General features: G+C 41.5%; 2 protein-coding genes and 1 pseudogene across 3 annotated transcripts; 1 reads left to right on the forward strand and 2 right to left on the reverse strand.

Annotated features, from left to right (window-relative positions):
• Nucleotides 1–155: 155 nt before the first annotated feature.
• On the forward strand, nt 156–8,309 carry LOC122873552 (polycomb complex protein BMI-1-like). Of its 2 annotated transcripts, none has more exons than XM_044190393.1 (9): nt 156–472; nt 1,145–1,272; nt 2,255–2,351; nt 2,450–2,505; nt 2,627–2,756; nt 3,118–3,157; nt 3,287–3,385; nt 5,566–5,646; nt 7,473–8,309. In XM_044190393.1, exons 2-9 carry the CDS (start codon nt 1,155–1,157, stop codon nt 7,851–7,853), a joined length of 1,002 nt encoding a protein of 333 aa, XP_044046328.1. In that variant the 5' UTR covers nt 156–472; nt 1,145–1,154; the 3' UTR covers nt 7,854–8,309. The 2 variants fall into 2 exon arrangements, with proteins under 2 accessions (XP_044046328.1, XP_044046327.1); XM_044190392.1 differs by lacking the exon at nt 156–472 and adding an exon at nt 481–1,003.
• On the reverse strand, nt 8,283–12,442 carry LOC122873553 (CDGSH iron-sulfur domain-containing protein 3, mitochondrial-like). Its single transcript, XM_044190394.1, has 3 exons — nt 12,108–12,442; nt 10,991–11,107; nt 8,283–10,904 (listed from the first exon to the last, which is right to left on the reverse strand). Exons 1-3 carry the CDS (start codon nt 12,192–12,194, stop codon nt 10,719–10,721), a joined length of 390 nt encoding a protein of 129 aa, XP_044046329.1. The 5' UTR covers nt 12,195–12,442; the 3' UTR covers nt 8,283–10,718.
• A 696-nt stretch (nt 12,443–13,138) lies between these two features.
• LOC122870744 lies at nt 13,139–15,065 on the reverse strand (annotated as a pseudogene).
• Nucleotides 15,066–18,190: the final 3,125 nt, after the last annotated feature.

An 18,190-nucleotide genomic window follows, 5' to 3' on the forward strand; every position in this document is an offset into this window, starting at 1 on the left:
AAAAGATTAAAATGAAAACGGAACAAGAGAAGACATTTCCAATGAAGTTCCACACGTCTTTGTGGGTCAACCCTCGGCTCGGGCCCCGGGACGTGAGGCCTGCAGGGCCTCCCGGTAATGCGGACTAAATAACTAACAGTCAGTCAGACACGCCGGGGCGGGGCGTGGCAGGAACCCTCTCCTGAGCAACTTATTGAAATAAATGAATGAACAAAGGTGAAATAAAGAGCCCATGTGATGGCGGGCCCGTGCAGGACAAACGTGTAGAAAGTCAGCGGGGGCCTGCAGAGGACACCCCGAGTGCCCCGAGAAAGAACGAGGCGACAAAATAATATCACGTGATCCAAAATGGGCAGTCCTCTGACGGTGCTGAAAAAAGCCATTTTCTGGCGCTGCTGCAAATTCTGTCCAAGTCCAAATAATTTACCTGGATCCTCGTTGGGAGGAGAAGGAAACTTTTATGTCTAATCAGGTAGGAACGAAGCGTCGGCGATCGCTCTTTATCGCGCACGTCGCCCCGCTGTCTGCTGAGGCGCACACAAAGTGCACGGTGTCACATTTTGAGTCTCTCTTGTTCGCCTCCTGATACAGCCCTGTCAGTGAATTTAAGATGGCTGCTTTGTGTACCAGTGTGATTTTCTGCGGCTCTGCACCCCCACCTACCGCCCCCCCCCCCCTCTCTCAAACCACTCAGTGTTGGTGTTTTCTTTGGATGTGTTTGGTTGTGGTGCCCGGTCGGTCGGACGGCGGAGCTCCGGAGAAATGCAAACGCTCTTTGTTGGTCCGCCGGTCGAGGAGCAGAGCTGATGCACAAGAAGAGGCCACACAGGGGCGATTCAGTAGTCGGCTGCTGTGTACCACCACACAAGCCTGCATTGAGCTGCACTGCACGGCTGCCACTCTCCACGCACGTTCCTTATCGCTGCATGTCTTTCCAGTTGTTTTTGTCGGCTCTTCCTTGTGCTTTCACAAGCTGCTGTCCCAAGGACGAGCTGCAGACGAGGTCCGAGGGAGCACTGTGGCAGCCACTCATTGACAATATGAAGAACTGATAGTCTCAACAAGCATTGTGCACATTTCCAGAGGCTCCTGTGCCCTATGGTGTAACAAGAACCTCTCATGTTGTTGTTTGTTTCCTCTGCAGATCTGTCCAGATGGATAAAATGCAGCCCAACCGGATTAAAATCACAGATCTGAATCAACACCTCACATGTCCACTGTGCGCTGGTTACTTAATTGATGCTACAACCATAGTAGAGTGCCTGCACTCCTGTAAGTTCCTCACATGAAAGCGTTGCCTTGCATGCATGCACAGTGTTTTCAGTAGCCGCTGTATGACAGAAGCGTAGCCCTTAACACTTGTTTGCGTGTTAAGCAGAGGTCCTGCTCAGGTTGTGGTCGTAAGGAGGGGAGCATGATGTAGACTGCAGGCTGTCTTTTATTGTCATTTCAACCACATGCAGCCAGTACACAGAGAAACGAAAACAACGCTCCCTCCAGGACCGCGGTGCCACACGAGACTCCACAGACCTGCACAAGTGCACAAAAATACTAAGACAGTGCAAAATTAGCAGTTTAGTCATATAGCGTGACCCCACCTTAATGTTCATTTTGAAGGCCGATAGGAAGTCTGCTTCTGTGTGCACAATAATGTAATGCATGTGAAACAACATTTCCATTTTTGTTGACACTGTGTATGAGGTGTTGATTCACCTCTATGGTAACTGTGGAGCCTGGTGATGTATCCATCGGACTGTTGAGAGACTGACTGAAGAAAAATGTAGTATTAGTGGTATTTATTGTAGAAAAGGTTTCAGTCGTAGTCATCTGGACACTGTTGACGTTTCGGCTCCCATCCGGGAGTCATTCTCAATTGTGAAAATGGTCCGAGAACTCAGAAATTTAAGCTACTCTGTGTAACTTAAGCCCTGCCCTCAGGAAGGAGTCTTCAGCAGATATCTAGCAGATACTCAGGAAGACTCCTTCCTGAGGGCAGGGCTTAAGGATGGGAGCCGAAACGTCTTGATTCTGAAAACGATGTCCAGATGACTACGACTGAAACCTTTTCTACAATAGAACACTCCTGGACGAATGAGGGACTACACCGTCTTATTAGTGGTATTGTTTTGTAGTGTATTACATTGAATTGCAAGTGTTCATGATGCCGAGTCCACTCCATGAACTGCACATTAACGCTGATGGTGATCCAGAGCAGTGTCGTAGCATCTTGTCCATGTCGTTTCTCTCTGTACAGTTTGTAAAACTTGCATCGTCGCCTTCCTGGAGACAAATAAGTTCTGCCCTCGCTGTGACGTCCAGGTTCACAAGACATGCCCACAGCTCAGCATCAGGTAAGCTATAATGGTTTATATTAGGTATTTTGTAAAACACTTCTGAATGCAGTGAGGATCGTGCTTATCAATGTGAAAACTTTCTTTTTCTTTTCCAGAGCGGACAAAACCCTACAAGATATTGTTTATAAGCTTGTTCCAGGGCTATTCAAAGGTGAGACGGAGGCTGTGGCGCAACAAACTGTCTCGAAGCAAGCTTAGTCTCAGCCTTTGTCATAATTTCCCATTTAACGATGCAGTTCGTTGCCAATGGACACTTATATTTCTGAACTCAGATGAGATGAAACGGAGGCGGGACTTCTACGCAGAGAATCGTGTGCTGGAACCAGGGGAAGTGGTGGAGACGTTTAACATAGCAGAGGATGAAATCATCAGCCTGTCCATACAGTTCTACGAGAGGAGCAAGTGAGTCAGTCATTTCTCGTTTTTTTACAAAAAGAGCAAACAGCAGTGAGAATTCTTCATGCTGGGTCTGTTTACTGGAAAGTTGCTGCTGAGACAGTTGTAAAGACAATTAAATGTAATTATCTGATCATGCTCAAAGCAAACAATAGAGTAGAATTACCTAAATATGCACGGAAGACTCACATTAAACAGAAATAAGTAGTGAAAGCAATAAGAGGGAACAAGACCTGTGTGAACACTCAAAAAGGCTTCCGCTCACACTGGCAGTATGTTTCTCTCTGAATCTGGTTTTCTGTGTGCGTGGAAGGAATTGTTAATTATCGTTTAACACCTTTTCGTTGTATTTAATATCTCCCTGCAGAAATAATGAGAGGCAGCATTCAGAGATGGAAGGAGACAAGGTAAAGCCTGATTTTTAGATAAAAGGCAAAGTTGAGTAAAGCAACAGTTGAAGTCTACACGCTTCACGTTTTTAATGTGGTTTTCTGGTCTTCACCCGGGATCTGCGTCCCTCTTTTCTTTGTTCTCAGTCCAATGGTAAACGCTTCCTGCAGTGCCCAGCAGCCATGTCCGTCATGCACTTAGCAAAGTTCCTCCGAAGCAAGATGGATATTCCCAACAGCTATCGGGTAATTAGACACGTTGCACCCATGCACTCTCGCTGTATTGTTTGTGTAGCAAACTTCAGGGTTTCGACCCAGTAATATAAATACCTTGTTTAAAAGGACTTTATCATGCATTTGTCAGTTTTAAAAGAGCCCTGGCAATCAGCACTTTGATATGTGAGCTGTCAGTGCAACATGATGATTACCAGAGCTACAAAGAGACCAAATCGTCCGTGCCCAAACTGAGGAGCATTGCTCCAAAAACTGCAAATCATTAAAGCTGCATGAATTTTTAATATGAACACTGGGTCAAATGACTTTGTTTAACGTGAAAGGGATCCCTCGTAGTGAGGAACCCACAGAGAATCATCAGCAAACTCTTCAGAGCATTTTAGTGTCTTTCAGCGCATTGTTTTTGGTTCACTTTTACTGCTCTCGTCAGCCTTGTTTTCAGCCGTAGCAGGCAGCTCTTTTTTTTTTTTAGTGAAAAGGCTCTGATTAACTCACTGTACACCACCTGCCCAGCATCCACCGGAAGGCAAAGTGAGTTACTAGACGGTGAACGTAGTGGAGCATTTAGCTGCTAAAGAGCCAGATATGTTTCTCAGGAAGAGGAGAGGAGAGTTAAAGGGAGAGTGAATGTTGGACTTACATTCATCAGGTGGCCACAAACGCGACCCCAAATGAATGCTAATGTTGCTCCGTATCTGTTGGATGTGTAAATAGGCAACTGTTTGCTATGTCAAGGTAGAAAAACTTTTTCACAGTAGATATTTTGATGGGTCATAGCAGGAAAAGAACAGGCATTACTGCCAGCGATAGTGTCAGCCATCTTGTCACTGTTTTTTTGACACTTTTGAAGATTTTAGCAAGTGGGAGATTTCATGGCTGGCCAAAATTCTTGCTTGCTCATAATTATGGTCTCTGCTATGTGTGTGAGTGTGTCATTAGACACCAGATGGTCAAATAGAAGGTCAAATATGTCATAGCAGCAACATAGCAGGTACGTCAAACAGCGGCTATGATGTAGCCCTAGCAGGACCCAGTCCCTACCAGCCAATCAGCAATGAGCAAGATTACACTATGAGGGTATCATCTAACCCTGGTTTTCATTTCTTACAACATATGATTTATTATAAACTGTACACAACTGGAACATTTTAATGGGCCAACAACATTGTAATGCTGCATTCACTTCAAGTGGGATGGAAGTTAGCAAAGGGAAAGATTTGCATGTTTACGACTTGTTGTCAAGACAGGTGGGAAACTGGTTATTACGGTAATTCCCACATGACATGAATGCATCATAAGGTACAAGGGTACCCTGACAATAGTAAAAATCATTTTAAAGATGGTATTTATTTGTGCGCCTGTCCACCTGGCCAGGTTGTCTCCCAGTGCAGCTTTCTGTTGTGGCCTTTTCCTCGCCTTCCCTTTTTAATAAAGCTCCTTGATCAAAACCTCTCAGGAAGTGATGTTATCGAATGCTGACAAAATAAGCGTCATCTTTGTTCAAATGATGGTACTCAAAGTACAGCAGTGCCAGTAATCTTGAGGTAGAAACACAAAAGTTGGCGCCCTGCTGGAGCGCACGCACCATGTACTAAGGCTGAGTCCTTACTGCAGCGGCCCCGGGGCCCTTTGCTGCATGTCATTCCCTCTCTCCCCCCTTTCCTGCCTCTCTTCAGCTGTTTATATCTAATAAATGTATAAAAAAAACTCCACATAACTCAACTTTTATGCAAAAGTAATTGAGGTCACTGGAACAAAAGCTTGCCTGGGAGCAGGGTGGGACTTCTGCAGTAGCAGTACGTTTCCCAGTACTGGGTCAGTATTCAAGTAAAGCTGGGATAGCAGCCTGTGGGTGTGCTCCATGTTGATGATGATGGAAAGCTATGATTTCAATGGAGGCTTTATATTAGTATCAAAATGTAAAGATGTTTATATAGAGGCTTTTTAAAATTCAGCTTCAGTCCAAAAATACCTGTGTCAGCCTTGGAAAAATCCATGCTCATGGGCTACTGAAATGCAGCACCTGGTTGAGTTGGGATATGTATTTAAACCCATCAAGACAAATGGCAGTAGAATAGATCTAAACTTCCAAAGGAAGATATATAAACTTTTTAAAGAGCGAAGATCTGGCAGGTGGCTGTTTTCTGCTGGACACATTGTGTTAAGTGTTTTTCTTTGACTGTGTGTTACAGGTGGAGGTGTTGTACGGAGATGAGCCCTTGAAGGACTACTACACACTAATGGATATCGCCTACTTCTACGAGTGGAGACGAGTGAGTGACTGCTTTCGTACCTTTTTTTTTTTTTTTTTCTTTTTACTGTGGATTACAAATATTTACCAAACCTGATTTGTGATGATCGCTCTTGTGTTTCCTGTAGTTGGCACGATTTCATTTTTGTTCCATTCAAATGGGATGAGCAATCAGTCTTCAGGTTGGCTTGAAATGGGAAAAGTAACAATGCTGTGAGTCATAGGCATCTGACCAGCTGTTTGCAGTGTATCAGTAGGACAAGCAGAAGCACTTTGCTCTTCCCCTTCTTCGCAGAGTTCCCGGTCTTTCAAACACTGTTACAATACTCGACATTACTGCTGACGGTTTTCTTGCGCATGCTGTATGTTTTTAGATTGATTACGTAACAGGCAGCCAATGGGAACTGTTCATGTAATCTGTTCCTGTGAACAGATGGCTGGACAGATGCGTGGTGTTGTAGTTGTTAGCAAAACAACGCCAATGATAATGTTTGGTGCATTAAAGGTTTTGTAGAAAGCTGCAACTTGTCACCATGTTGATGTTTGAGTGTAGTATGTCTTGTGAGGTTGTTTTTCTCTCAGCGTAGCTTGTGAATGCTTTTAGTTGTTAGTAGTGAGGTCTTAATGAGTATGTTGCTCTGGAGTTTTACATTTTCACGTTTACATTTTGCTATAAACTCCCTTTTTATGTTGACGCGCTCGTAGCTAGATAGGAATATCCTGGGTGGACAGATGATAACCCTCTTTGTGAGATGATTTAACTGAGATTGATGTTATAAAAAGGGACATGAAATGAGCAGTTCCTGCTAACGTCACACTCCCTCTCTGTCAATTATGCTTTGGTAACAGAAACGACTGTAATATATGGATGAGGCTGGCTATATTCTGTTTTTGTTATTGTCAACGAATCCAATGAAAAGACCAAAATCAAAATACTCTCCAACCTTTCCATCCTGCCCTCTCTGTGGCCCAGGCCCTTTCATTCCTACCAAAGATGTGATTCTTTTAAAAACTGGTCACAAATACATAGTTTCATTTAAATAAAAAGGCTCAGTAATTTTCTGAAACAGCCGGGCACTGTGGTTTTTAGCAAACGTTACTCAAACTGGAGTAAATAGCACATTTCTTGGGGACTATTTTCTGCGTTGGATACACATTTGGTGTGCCAGAGTTTTCACAGCAGCAGGACGGTGTATGTGGGAAATAAACTACAGTGCCCATGTTCATGGTAATGAAGGAACATGTCACCCAGTGCAACAGTGTGGCTCACTGATGTGTTTTTAATAGTTTTTGGACAACAATGGAGGCTTTGACTACACAGAAAACACTATCTACTCATCGATGGTTCTGGTCTTAGTGGACAATAAGAACGTTTTTCACCAGTCTTATCATTTAACCTGTACAGACATAAAGTCCTGCCTAGGGCTGCGCAGTATGGTTAAAAAAGCAATCTTGTTGCGATTATTTGAACAGATATTACGAGGGCGATGTGATTCACGATTAGTGGGAATGATAATTTTTGCATCACAATTTTCATTTTCACTGCAAAAACTTGATAAAATCATGATGCTGTGACATTTCTTGGGGTCTGTCAAACAAGCATGTTTTCTTCCATCTGGAGAACAAGATTTGTAGGCCAGGGCATCGCTGCAGCACTACAGTACTTCATTATAAAGCTGTTTTGTAACACATTTTACCTTCATCAAAAAATGGCAGCTTCTGCCATTTGGATAATATTTCAATTAATTGTGCAGTTCTAGTCCTGCCTGTAAATTTTTCCACATATTGATAAATTATAAAACCTGAGCTCCTATCCACAGTCCTAACGATATGTGTACCTCTGTGCAGACTGGACCTATCCCCTTGCAGTATCTGGTCAAACCCACCCGGAAGCGCAGGAGGCCGTCCCAGTCTGCCGCCCAGGGCCACTCCGACGGCGTCAACACCAGTCCGACGTCGGAGAGCGACTCCCAGAGCGACAAAGTCCACAGTCCTGCTGCAGCCCAGCCACCCCGAGCCTCCTCGCAGTCCAGCCCTGCGTCCCACAACCCCTCTCCCGCCATCCAAAGCTCCAACGGTACCACTGTGCCCAACAACACTCAGCGACACACTCTGGCCTCCAAACAGGGCGCCAACGCTCGGAAGGTGACTGTCAACGGCACGAGCTCTGGGGCCGGCAAAGAGGAGGCGAGGGGAGGCGACAAAAGCGGTTTGCCTCCCACGACCTAACATGTATACAGGGCAGCGGGGAGGACAGTGTTGGAATTGCTCCCTTCTTTCCTTCTACAGAGCAAAAAGACGAGCTTGAGCCTCACCTCTGGACAAATGGGAGGCAAACTTATGTTGTTGTTTCAGCAGGAAAGACTGAGAAGTGCAGCCAAATAGACACTTGTATGTATGTATGTATGTATGTGTGTGTGCGTGTTTATGTGTGTTAGACTAGAACAGTGCACACATACAAACTGTACAGTATGTATCAAATGTGAGCATGTGTGCATACATATGTATATCTTTTATACAAGATATTGTAATCGTTTTGTATTGTATATGCAGTGGGTCTGTTTAATTTCCATAGCTCCATCAGCATTGATTTGGCTCCATAAAACTTGAGACAAAAGGCTGAAAGGCATTGCAGTGTACGTCACTGTGGGAGTTGGATGTATTAAAAAAAAAAAAAAAAAAAAAGCTAATCCTTGCCTTTGAACAGTCATGTTAATAACTGCTGTATAAGTGTCCAGTATAAGCAACCGCTCATCAGGTAATACAGGTACATTACATATAACTGTTGATGCACTTTTTAAGGTCAGATTACACAATCCAAACCAACATGTATTTTCCAACAGGAGAAGCATTTATATTTACACATTTCCAAGCACTACCATGCTCGCAAGCAAACGTTTGTCAGCAGACCGTATTCTTTCTCTCGTGGCAGTCGAAGAACTCAAAAGGGATTTGAATATTTGGCCATGTATGTTGTAGTTCCATACATTTCAACATTCCTTTTGTTTCTTTTCAACAAACAATGATACTTTTTTTTATCAGCCATATGTGCATGTTTTAGGTCAATAAAATGTTTACTTACTAAGTTTTTCTGACCTGAGTGTCCTGCTTATGATTCCCTGTTGTGGGTATAGTAATAATAGGTTGTGAAGCATGTTGTTGCACATGCTATGTGCACATAGCAAAAATGGCGAGTAAAAAAACAAGCTTTGCTCAACATTTAAATCATTTCAGCATTCTGTGTTAAATCAAAATGAACAGAGGCAGGCAGTTCTGTTACAGATCAAACTCAACCTTTTAATCAGTTAAATAACCAGAGCAGTAATAAACTAAAACCAAACATAAATAACGAGAGTAAAGAGACCAGACACGCTCATTACCATGATACAGGCGGGACCAATGAAAGGAAAAAACCTGAATAAAAGAGTGGAGAAACATCAAATGCAGATGCTTCCGTGCACCAGGGCTCACTGAATGCTTTGGTGAGGGTGAAAATGATGTGAATAAAATGCTACGGCCTTTACAAGTCACCAGATCTCAACCCGGTTTCACACCTATGGAAGATATTGGACCAACGTGTAAGACAATGCTCTCCGTGAGACCACATGTGTGCTTCTGATGCCATATGTCCTTTTGTTATGTCTTGTGACCCTTGATGGCCAGGCAATATCTACTCAGAGATTACGTTCTCTGTACGCTCTGGTATTTCACAAGAAAAAAAGCAAAGATTTGAGGAAAAAGTAAACAGTATTTTGAGTAGCATTAATGATTTTTGTTAATTACGCTGCGACCCGTTATGGGTCCAAATGCCAGGTTGGGAATCGCTGATATACATATATATATATTGTGATATTGTGATATATATATATGATGTGATCAGATTTTCTGTTTCCTGATGAATGTGAAACTGACAGCGTTGGCGATGAAAGGCATAGAGTGAAAAATCAGTTGTTAAACACATAAAGATCCTGTCTTTCATTTGAACGCCTTTCTAACAAGCTCTGCGTTTAAGTGACTGTGTGTACATGTACAGCAAAGTGTCAGTAGCTCATGTAAAAAGCCGCCCGGTGGATGAAACATACAGATGGAGCTTATTCTCTCTAGATCCTACCTAGGGGTCCATAAAAGCCAGGGCCTGCCCTGGTTGACATGATAAAGTCACAAAATGTTTTTCACCAAAATACCTGCAACCATTACTACATACAGTATATCACATTCTCACTATTAAGGCTCCGTCCATTAGAGGAAGGTTTGTGTAAAATATTACAGGGCATTACCAATGTGTACTCTGTTCCTGATCTAGCAGAGACATCAGTTTTTTGAGTTTTATAACTGTTTTTAATCGATTATTTAATAGCATTATTGTAGACAGGCTGGCCTAACTGGCAGCTCAGTGTATATACTGAGCTTATTTAAATGATCAAAATCATATACATACAACACCCAAACGTTCAAAGGGAAGACAATGTTGCATTTATTAGATGACGAAGAGGCTTACTCTCTGGCCCTGACAGATGGCTACTTTATGGAGACTCTGCATTATCATACCTTCCCACTGACTCTATGGGATGAAATGATCACATCACTTCATGCACATACTTCAGTGTAAAACTTCTACACAGACACAGTTTTCTCCTGTAAATCCATTCTCTAGAGCTTCAAACTCTTAGCCATAATACTATTACATCCCATCTTTAACATCCTTTTCTATCGACTTCCAGTACTGTTTATTTATTTGTAACATTGCCCACAATTGCCTAATAAAACTAGAGCTATTTTAGCTTTCTCAGTATAAACAGTATCGTAAAATCTCCATCAGTACTCAAACCTCTGTTATTTCACAGTATATCATCATATCGTCCCATATAAAGGACAGAAAGGACAAATGAATTTGAGGGTTGTGGTGTTAACCTTTCCACTGCCACTCCCTTCTCTGCCAAGCACTGAGAGGAGTACTGACAAGAGACTAGATTCAAACACTCGTCACGGTCTATCAGTTCACATGTGCTGCTTCCATCGAGCGTGCTGATGTACAAAAATGTGAACGCAACAGCGACATTAATGCTCAGTTCAAAGACATCTCCGACTTCCTTTTCAGGAGTCGGTTTGTTCATGTAGCGGGGCAGATACGATGAAGTCCTGCTTGTGCGTGCCATCACAGTAAGGTGGGTTGTTTGTGTACTTGCAACCACACAACCAAACTGTGGTGTCTTTCTCAGGGACAAAGCGTAGCGGGGACAGGCCCTGGGCTTTGGTTTTGTGGGCGCCGTCGCAGAAAGGCTGAAAGATAAAGATGTGGTCAGGAAATGTACAGGATGTGTACTTCAGACAAGATTGTTACAAGATGACGTCAAAGGTGGTTTTACCTGTTTCTTGCTGTGTCCACAGGTGCACCATGAGTAACGCTTTCCACCAACCAGCTCCACTCTGAAAGGCTTCTTAGAGGGGATGACCGGTTCTGGAGGAACTGTGGAGAGCTGGACCTGTGGACAGAGGTACGTAAGAGTACTCAGGTTTTTGTTTTTTTAAAGATAAGTAGTAATACTTTTTTTTTTTATTGATATTATAAAAATATTTATGTATGTTTGTAAATTTGTGGTCTTTAATTTCAATGTTAGGTGGGTTCCTTTTACAAGCCCTCAGGGGGGGTTTCATCCCACCTGTGCATTTGTTTTATTTTATTATATGCACAAATAAAGAACTAAATACTGTAAGATCCAAATACTCCACTGTAGCTACAAAGCAAAAGTAAATACGCCATAACTCTAAAATATACTTAATTATTAAAGTACTCTTTATGAGTAATGGTCAGAGTTTAATAATCGATATTATGTGTTGTCACCTATGAGAAATATTTTTATGACACTTCAAATATGAGGGAATGATGATTATGTTATAATGTAATCTGAACTGACTTTCCCTTTGAATTTCTCAAAAACTGTACAGTAAAATCACATGATATTTGACATGGACATAGCCAGGGCCATCCTGATCGGGAATCCATTGGAAATTAAGGATTTTTAATTTTTTTTAAATCTAATATGAGGACATCTCTTCTCCACAATTGTACAGTAAAACCATATGCACATTTATATGGTCATAGCCAGGGTCATCCTGAACAGGAATCCATTGAAATTTTCATGTCACCTATATGAAGAAAAGGTTTCTTAATACAGGTCAAAGACCAATAATTGATATTTTTCCAAATATAAGAGTTCCCTCTTTTAAATAAAAAAACAGTACAGTACAATAACTTCAAATTTTAACTGGATTTCATGTAATGTGCAATATAATCTTTTTTTAACTTGTTATATCAAATTTCATAAATTATTGCGGAAAAACGGGTTCTTCGACCTTTTTGGCCGCTCCTAGCAGCCGTACCGTAACACCACGAATAGACGCGCATCAAAATCCAAGCGTCTGCCTAACTGTATCATATTTACAAAAGGCAGGGGCTAACGATAATATAAGGACTTAATTTACCTTGGAAGTTGCCATAGCCGTTATCCAGGGTTGTCTCAAGGCTAAACTAATCCATTTGTGGTCTAATTTGGTCACCAACGTGTTCATGTTTCCAATGACAGCTAAATTTCAAACTCAGCTAGCTGCTGCTCAAGTCGCGCGCAGGACAAACAACCGTGAACGTGACTCAGGGAGTGACAGAGTCGCAATGACGTCACAGCTGCAGAAAACAGATACGGTCAGTCAAACAGAGAAATGTAAAAAATAAAACAAACACTCTGAGATTGGGCAGCCTAACAGCTGACCAAGGTGATTATAGAAATCACTTCCTGTAGATTCACGCGTTAGAAGCTGAACCAATCAGGAGGCGGATATAGGTCAGCCGCAGATTGAACTGAACTGATCTGAATTGAGAAGTGTGATGTCCAGTGTCCACAAAATGAATAAATAACTGTAGGTTAGTTAAGCACGGGCCTTCAAGACCAGGCTGTAGATACTACTGAGGACACAGATGTCACGTCCTCGGTATTGTTTTCTGGGAATCTGGGGACCTGTAGTGCAGTTATGCTGTGCGTTTTTTTTTTTTTTTGCAGTGTCCAGAAATGTGACAAAATGTGACTTAAATACGATACAGGTGAATAAATGCAGCAATTAAACACATTTTAGAGAAACCACAGTTTTTAGGTCATCATGTAGAGAAACATATTTTTAAATCAATAAATAAAAATCACAAAATAATGGTCAACTGTCACTGCTCTGCTTTGGCACAAGTCATTTTCTATTCTTACTATGTCCATCTCTGATGCAATACATTTGTTTTTCCAAGCATTTGATGCAGGACATCACATTTTCCCAACAAAGGCCGTAAATGTCAAAATGTAATGAGTTTAACCCAGATACACTATTAAATGACATACTGTAATGTTAATCACAACAGCTACTGTACTTCTGTTGAGACGAGATAAAGATACCGGTAAGTATTTGTTTTCTGTTAAATTTCTATTACAGTTACTGCTCCTTGGCCCTCCCAGTGCAGACATTTTGAATGCTGTTCATTTAAAGATGCCTTTCACCGACTCCACTAAATCCCGGAAGATGAGCTGAAAGTGCGAGCTGTCACAGTACGGTGTGTTTTTGGTTTGCTTACAGGCACACAGCATGAGCGTCCCGTCTTTGTCAGGGGTGAAGCGTAGAGGAGAGATGCTCGGAGCTTTTTGTCCTGTGAGCTCCATCGCAGAAAGGCTGCGAGAGAGAGAGAGAGAGAAAGGTGTGAGGACACAGACTGTACAATCACCTTCACTTCACATTAACCTTTTTATTTTTTTATACCTAATGCCAGACTGATGTTCAGTATTCTAGAGTCAGTTTAGCATATTTCATGATTACTCTTTGGATTATTCTGATGTGATTTTATATCCCCAAGCAGACAACAGGAAATGCATTATTTGAACTGGGTTAGATTGTATAAAAACGGATCTTTATTATTTCTTACTGTCTCTATACCACTCTTTAATGTCAGAAAAAACAACTGAGAGATTTAATATAGCTTGATGATGTAAATATTCATAACACACAAGTTGTTTCTTACTTATGCTTCGGTCTGTGCATTCACATTAGTACAAGAATGGTTCAGACACATGCTGAAAACATTATATAGAAAATGGTCTTAATAACACCATGTTTGAATTTAAAATTAAATCATTTTATGCTATTGTGATGTTAACTAACACTAATCCTAAGTGATGGAAAACTATATTAAAATTCCCATATTTAAAAGCAAACTGGGCAGGACATTTTCAAAACACGCCCGTCTTTCCAGCCTACAGATCAATAAATGCAGCTGCGAGGTGCGTCCCATCCCCACTGACATATGGTACATTCCCATGTTTGCATATATTAATCTCTGGCATCGGAAGTTTCATTTAAAAAGCCAAATGTGTGAAGTTTGTCTAGATAACACACCTGCCTGCATCTACAGTACCAGGTGTTTGTGTTCAGGCGGTCAGTGCTCACTCGTTGTTTCAGCACATGAGCAATACAGGATTAGCAATGATTCAATAATGTTGCAGCTTACTTACTGATAGGGCCCGTATCAATACATGTAAATGGTCCATTTACAGTAGTTACACACTTAATGGTACAGTAATGACAGTAACTTTATGGATTTTGATCAAATCTACTGCCGATATAGTCCTTTTTTCACAGCAGACATGTTGATAGCAAGAAAAGCACAGGTCAGTAACATTAATTATGGCTGCATTCTATTTAGGTGTGTCAGTTTCAGGGCCCTAATACTGTGCATGCTGGCTCGCTATTATTGCATACTGAGACAAGTAAATAAAACAGCGCCATGGTTAACGTGACTGGTTACACCTGTGTATGACAAGTGAACAATCTGTCATGCAAAAAGCCAACAACCCTGTTGTCTGTCAGGATTGATCTTGTGTGTTATGTTAACCTACAAGATTTCTGGGTAATGGAGTCAAAAGGTCACTCAAATCCAATTTGGTATCAGTAGCTGTCAGAGTTCAAAGATGCAAATGAAAGTTTAATATTTGTATTTATTTTTTTATGTTTGAAGTGAATCCAGTCTGACCCTCTCCTTTACGTTATTGGGGATCTCTAGCTCAGCTGTCAGTTTGTGCATGTTCTTTACTGTTAGTCACAGGAGGAAATTCAAAGTCTCCACCAGCAAACTGCCTCTCAGAAGGCAGCTTTCCAACTGCTGGGAATGTAAACTGGACATAGACGGCAGTAAATGAGCTGTGACTAACTGGCATCCTGCTTTTAGCTCGGGTGCCTCTCAAAGTTGAACCCCAACACGCCGTAGACACTCACCTGTTTCTCACTGTGTCCACAAGCACACCAGGCGTAGCGTCTCCCAGCAGACACCTTCGCTCTGTAGGGCAGCCGGACAAAATGAACCATCTCATGGGACACAGAGCCCTGGGTGATAGCTACAGACAACATCAGGGACATATTGTGAGAAGACATTTCTTTTTAAATATCCGAGTACTATGGAAGCGTATAGGGGACTATATTCCAATGTGAAAATGAAAATGTAATTCCACAACAGCATTATAATTTTCCAGATCTGTGTGTTATTTGAGTCAAACTTTTAATGAAAATGAAATAATCCAATTTTCATTTTCACATACTTATATGGCCGTTCTGTGACCGTATTAAAATGAAAATGGAAAAGCTGTTTGACATTTAATTTTCAAAGTCGTAACCCGCTGTACAGTGGACAATATTCAAATGTTAATTCAAATTTGAAAATGAAATATAAACAATGTAACCTCATTTTCCATTTATGCAAGCAATATTCTAAATCTGTATCAGTTTTATTGCCAAGTAGGTTTACACATACAAGGAATTTGCTTTCATGTTTTGGTGCCTAACAATAAACATAGTATGGTGTGTCGGTATGGGAGTCGGTGTCAGTGGAGGTCCCAGGCCTTGTTGATGAGGGGAGTGTCTGACACAGTTTGAGTCCAAGGTGGGACGGGTCAGCCACAATCTTTCCTGCTCGCCTCAGGGTCCTGGAGGGAAGGTAGATTTCAGCCAATCACCTTCTCGGCGGAACCACGCTCTTTTTCAGGTCAACATGAAAATGTAATCTGTCAGCGCTCTCATCAAGGCGGGTCTTCAGTTAGGACGTCACTTGCTTGAACATCTGCTGCTTTGCTCACGTGCGCAGTCCGCTTGTGGCAGAGAGGCGAGAAGGCGGCCGGACCGTACTGACTGCTGGATCACTGTACAAAAACACAACTTTATAACTGTATTCACTGATTTTGGTGAAACTAGCAATATGGGGCAGACCCGCCTTGATGAGAGCGCTGACACTTTTCATTTTCATGTTGACCCGAAAAGAGCATGGTGACATGTAAATGTAAATGCAAAGACTGGGGGCGCTGTTTCGCTTATTGCATTTGAATATTGTCCACTGTACAGCGGGTTAAGTCTTTGAAAATGAAATGTCAAATATAGTTTTTATTTTCAAATTGTTAGAAAATTGCATTTTCATTTTGACTTAAATATTGCTTGCATAAATGGAAAATCAGGTTACATTGTTAATATTTCATTTTCATATTTGAATTAACATTTGAATATTGTCCACTGTACAGCGGGTTACGACTTTGAAAATTAATTGTCAAACAGCTTTTCCATTTTCATTTTAATATGGTCACAGAACGCCCATATAAGTATGTGAAAATGAAAATTGGATTATTGCATTTTCATTTTTACTCAAATAACATACATATGTGGACAATTATAATGCTGTTGTGGAATTACAATTTCATTTGAATATAGGCCCCTATGCGCTTCCATAGAACCAGTAGGCTACTGATTCACTGATACAAAATATTTAACAATTTATTTATAAAATGCATTTTAAAACACCAGCTGACCATAGACAGGGGCAGAGTAGACAGGTGGGCCTACTTTCTGACAGACTATATGGCTGTATGTTATGAATTTGCGGATCACTGAGTGACCAGGCCTTGAAGCCGTACCTGCATGCTTATTAGCAAAACACATCGGTGCCGAAGGTGAAAGGAGGGTGTGTCAGGTTTTGTGTTTGCATAGAACAGGGGGAAAAAAGACAATATCGGTACATTGTAGGTTTCTTGTCATGACTCAGCACTGTAATACTCAGTAAATGTAAGAGGAAAATGACCAGCTAACAGAATAAACAGTAACCCGCATGCTCCTTCATACATTGTACCGCACCTCTCCTCCTCTTCCTCCTCAGGCGCTCCGTGATTAATTCATTCCAATTAAAGGTATAATTCGTTTTGGGGAAAAAAAATAGGCAAGACAAACTACCTAATAGGGCACCCTTTGTACTTTATAAGTTCTGACTAATGGCTTTATTAATGGTTAATACATCATTTAAAGGGTACCTTACTTGAAAGTTGTACTAAAAAGGTTAACACCAGCCAAAGGGATTTTTATGGCGCCCCCTAAAGGCCACGGCGAGAATTTTTTTAGGACCACCATTCCCTCTGAGCCATATGTCTATTTCCACTCAGCTGCTTTGAACTGGGCGTTAAGTATGCTGATCAAGTACTCCTGCTCAGTAGGCATGCATGGTTCTGTAATTAGTGAGTAAACTTAAAGGAGTTCTTAGATGAAGAGGTCTCTCCAGAGGAAAGCAGTACGGTGATCTGCAGGATGCTGTCGTTTCACCCGTGAACAGTTAGTCCCCTGTGCTGGACTGGACCCCAGAGGGGTGTCACTGAGGAAGAGGAGACTCCAGAGGTGGAGTTACAGGTGTGCGGTTAAATCTACCTCAGAAAGCTAATGTGCTGTATGTGTATGAGTCAAAAAGCACCAAACAAGAAGGCGACTGAAAAGCTGCAGACAGAGTCTGTGGTTCTGTCACAGAAAGAGCAGACAGCAGTGAACCACCTGCAGAGACATCAGGAATGCAGACCAACGCGAGCTGGAAAGCTTTTTGTGTTATTGCACAGGGGCCTCTGTTCTCTGCACAAAACAAATGAAAGTCACCTTCAACGCTGAAACAGGTTTTGGTAGAGGGCCTGTTGGACCTGCTTTCAACCTGATACACCACAGCTGGTTAGAAAACAATCTCAGTATTGTGATGATGTACAAAACTGTATGTAAACAAACACTCTTGGATACACTCTTAATACCGAATTCGGGAAAATATTGTAATATGATGATGGAAACAATATTGGGATATATGGGAACCATTTTTGTTTTTTTACATGTTGCTTAGACATACAGTATATGTGACCTTAAGAGAGATTTTAATACAATTATTTTCTCTTTATTTTTAAACAAGGTTTTAAATCCTACATTCAGGTACGCAAACACTAGTTCCAGTGTTGCACCAAGCACAGCACAGGCCAACAGAAATCCCATAATTCAATTGCTGCAATATAGAATATTTGCTACTAATATTAGTTACTGGGTGAAGTTTAATCTATTTCATTTGACCTGGCCAGGACAAAGCTAGCTGTGTCAGTCACTTGTCTATGAAGAGTTACGAATTCATTCCCACTTTTCTCTCTCTTCATGTACAGAGACTACTGACAGATAAGTCATTCAGTACCCAACACAAAATGTACAACAAC

Source organism: Siniperca chuatsi, linkage group LG3, assembly GCF_020085105.1.
Source record: "Siniperca chuatsi isolate FFG_IHB_CAS linkage group LG3, ASM2008510v1, whole genome shotgun sequence".
NCBI classification, from domain to species: Eukaryota; Metazoa; Chordata; class Actinopteri; order Centrarchiformes; family Sinipercidae; genus Siniperca; species Siniperca chuatsi.